This window comes from Brassica napus, chromosome C9, assembly GCF_020379485.1.
Source record: "Brassica napus cultivar Da-Ae chromosome C9, Da-Ae, whole genome shotgun sequence".
NCBI lineage: Eukaryota > Viridiplantae > Streptophyta > Magnoliopsida > Brassicales > Brassicaceae > Brassica > Brassica napus.
In genome coordinates, this window is record NC_063452.1 from 53,833,456 (window position 1) to 53,835,737 (window position 2,282).

The 2,282-nt window shown below is 34.9% G+C and overlaps 1 protein-coding gene across 1 annotated transcript; it reads left to right on the forward strand.

The window, feature by feature from the left end:
* The first annotated feature begins 399 nt into the window (after positions 1–399).
* On the forward strand, positions 400–1,675 carry LOC106408993 (RING-box protein 1a-like). Its single transcript, XM_013849685.2, has 5 exons — positions 400–684; positions 798–848; positions 942–1,001; positions 1,268–1,339; positions 1,426–1,675. The coding sequence occupies exons 1-5, from the start codon at positions 549–551 to the stop codon at positions 1,461–1,463; spliced, it is 357 nt and encodes a 118-aa protein (XP_013705139.1). The 5' UTR covers positions 400–548; the 3' UTR covers positions 1,464–1,675.
* The last annotated feature ends 607 nt before the right edge of the window (positions 1,676–2,282 follow it).

Consider the following 2,282-nt stretch of genomic DNA (forward strand, 5'->3'; position numbering starts at 1 on the left):
TAATAGGGTTGCATCACTTTGGCATTATTGTTTTCAATATTTTTTATTTATATTTATTATAAATTTCAAATTATCTTATTTTCATATTTATTGTTTTATTTTTTAACAATATCAGTTATATATATTTTTATAAATCATAAAAAAAATTTAACATTTAATATGTAATCATTGAAAATTAATATTGAAAACTTAATATCAATTTTTCTCCGCGATTTCGCGGGGGTCCACATCCTAGTATGTAAAAATATAGTTTTCCTTTTTAACATAAACTTGATCTTTAGGATTTACATAATTAATAGGGTTCAGATTTTTTTTTCCATTATTTATTTGGGAAGATAATTAAGGAGAAAAAAAAAGATTTACTTAAAAGTTAAATTGTGGAAGGAATTCTCTTAATTACTTAAATATCCGACGCTTGTTCTTCCGTCTTCTGTCAAATTAGAGTTTTCAATATATATTCAGACTCTTCTTCTTCTTCTTCTTCTTCTTCTTCTCTTCCTCCGATCTCCTCGCTTCGACTTTTCTTAGGGTTTTCGCGTGTTCAATCGATGGCTACACTCGATAGCGACGTAAACATGATCCCTGCGGGGGAATCCTCGAGCAGCGTCGTGGCTTCTTCGTCGAGCAAGAAGGCGAAGAGATTCGAAGTGAAGAAGTGGAGCGCCGTCGCTCTTTGGGCTTGGGGTAAGCGCGAATAAATCCTCCTTTATACATATCTGATTGAATATGTCCTTGGACGTTTCTGGTTAGCTAGGGTTTATATTGATTGATTGATTGATCTTTCTTTTGGTTGATAGATATCGTCGTCGACAATTGCGCCATCTGCAGAAACCACATCATGGATCTCTGTAAGTTAATCGATTCACAATACGTAGCGATGATGAATCAGGAGATTATTGAATGGTTAGGCTAACCTCTTGTGTTATTGTGTGTGTTTGTAGGCATTGAGTGTCAGGCTAATCAGGCCAGCGCTACTAGTGAGGAATGCACTGTTGCTTGGGGTAAGCTTTTGTTTCTTCTCTACGCCTTTGATTGATTGCTGCAATCTTTGCTTCTTGTTTGAAACTTTATTGGACTGTGTGAATCAATGTTTTAGTATCTTAGGGTGCGTTTTGTTAATGATGATGATGGATCTTGTTAGCTGGAAAAGTAGATCATGAACGTTTGTTACCTTTTTTACCTAATCGCTGTGTAGTGTATTTGGACTAGTCAGAGTCGATATACGCAAGATGGTTAACTAAAGACTAACCAATGTCGGTGCTTGCAGGGGTTTGCAATCATGCTTTCCACTTTCACTGTATCAGCAGATGGTTGAAGACTCGTCAAGTTTGTCCATTGGGTATGTCTTTCTCTGTTTTGAAGCCTTTTCACTTGTTTGCAGTTTTTTCTTCGTCTGTTTGTTAATATTGCTCTTGTATTCAACAGATAACAGTGAGTGGGAGTTCCAGAAGTATGGTCACTAAATCAACTAACCGCACCAGCAGATTTGTGTATCATGTTCATTCTGCTACCGATATAAGATACTAAGCTTGCTCAAACTTCCTTTTTTTTTCCTTTCTTCGCTAGTTGTGAAAACAGTGTTTTTACTTTCATTAAACCCTTATCGTTTTGCTTTGGATAATGTCTTTAATTTTCAAAACAAAAAAAAATCTATATACATAAATGTGTTTTCTTACTGTTTGGCCTCTTGAGCGTTCTTTTACCAATTCTCACATGCTTCACAAAGTTACTACTAAAACCATTAAAAAGTGAATGTTACTGTAAATCTTGAACCGAACAAGCAGCGGAAGCTGAACTGAAGCGAGAGTCTGTAAAGCGCTAAAACAGAGTTCATTGAAAAATATGCAAAACATCACGAGAGTCTGTTTGGCTTTTCTTCCGAGTTCTTCTTAGTTATTAGCTTCTTGCTTAGTAACTTCTGTCAACCACAAAGATGGTCGAGATCATGTAAATAACATGTTTTTTTTTTGGTAGGTACAACAAGAAGTTGTATCAAGAACATGTTTGTTGATTAATTCAACAATACATTTCTTTTGTGTTTTTGGTAGGTGCAACAAGAAGTTTCACCAACTCCCCATAATCTCCCATAAATAACCACACAAGGAGAAGAAGAAATCCATCCCAAAAACAAAAAGAAAACAAGAGAAGAAGAAAGTGAGCAAGAGAGAGGAAAAAAAAAAAAAAAAATCTTTCTTGTGAGAAAATCTTTCTCTATAAGAAATTAAGTGTAATTTCTTGAGTGTATTTGGGGTCAGGTGTGAGTTGAGAGCTTGTAAAAATTT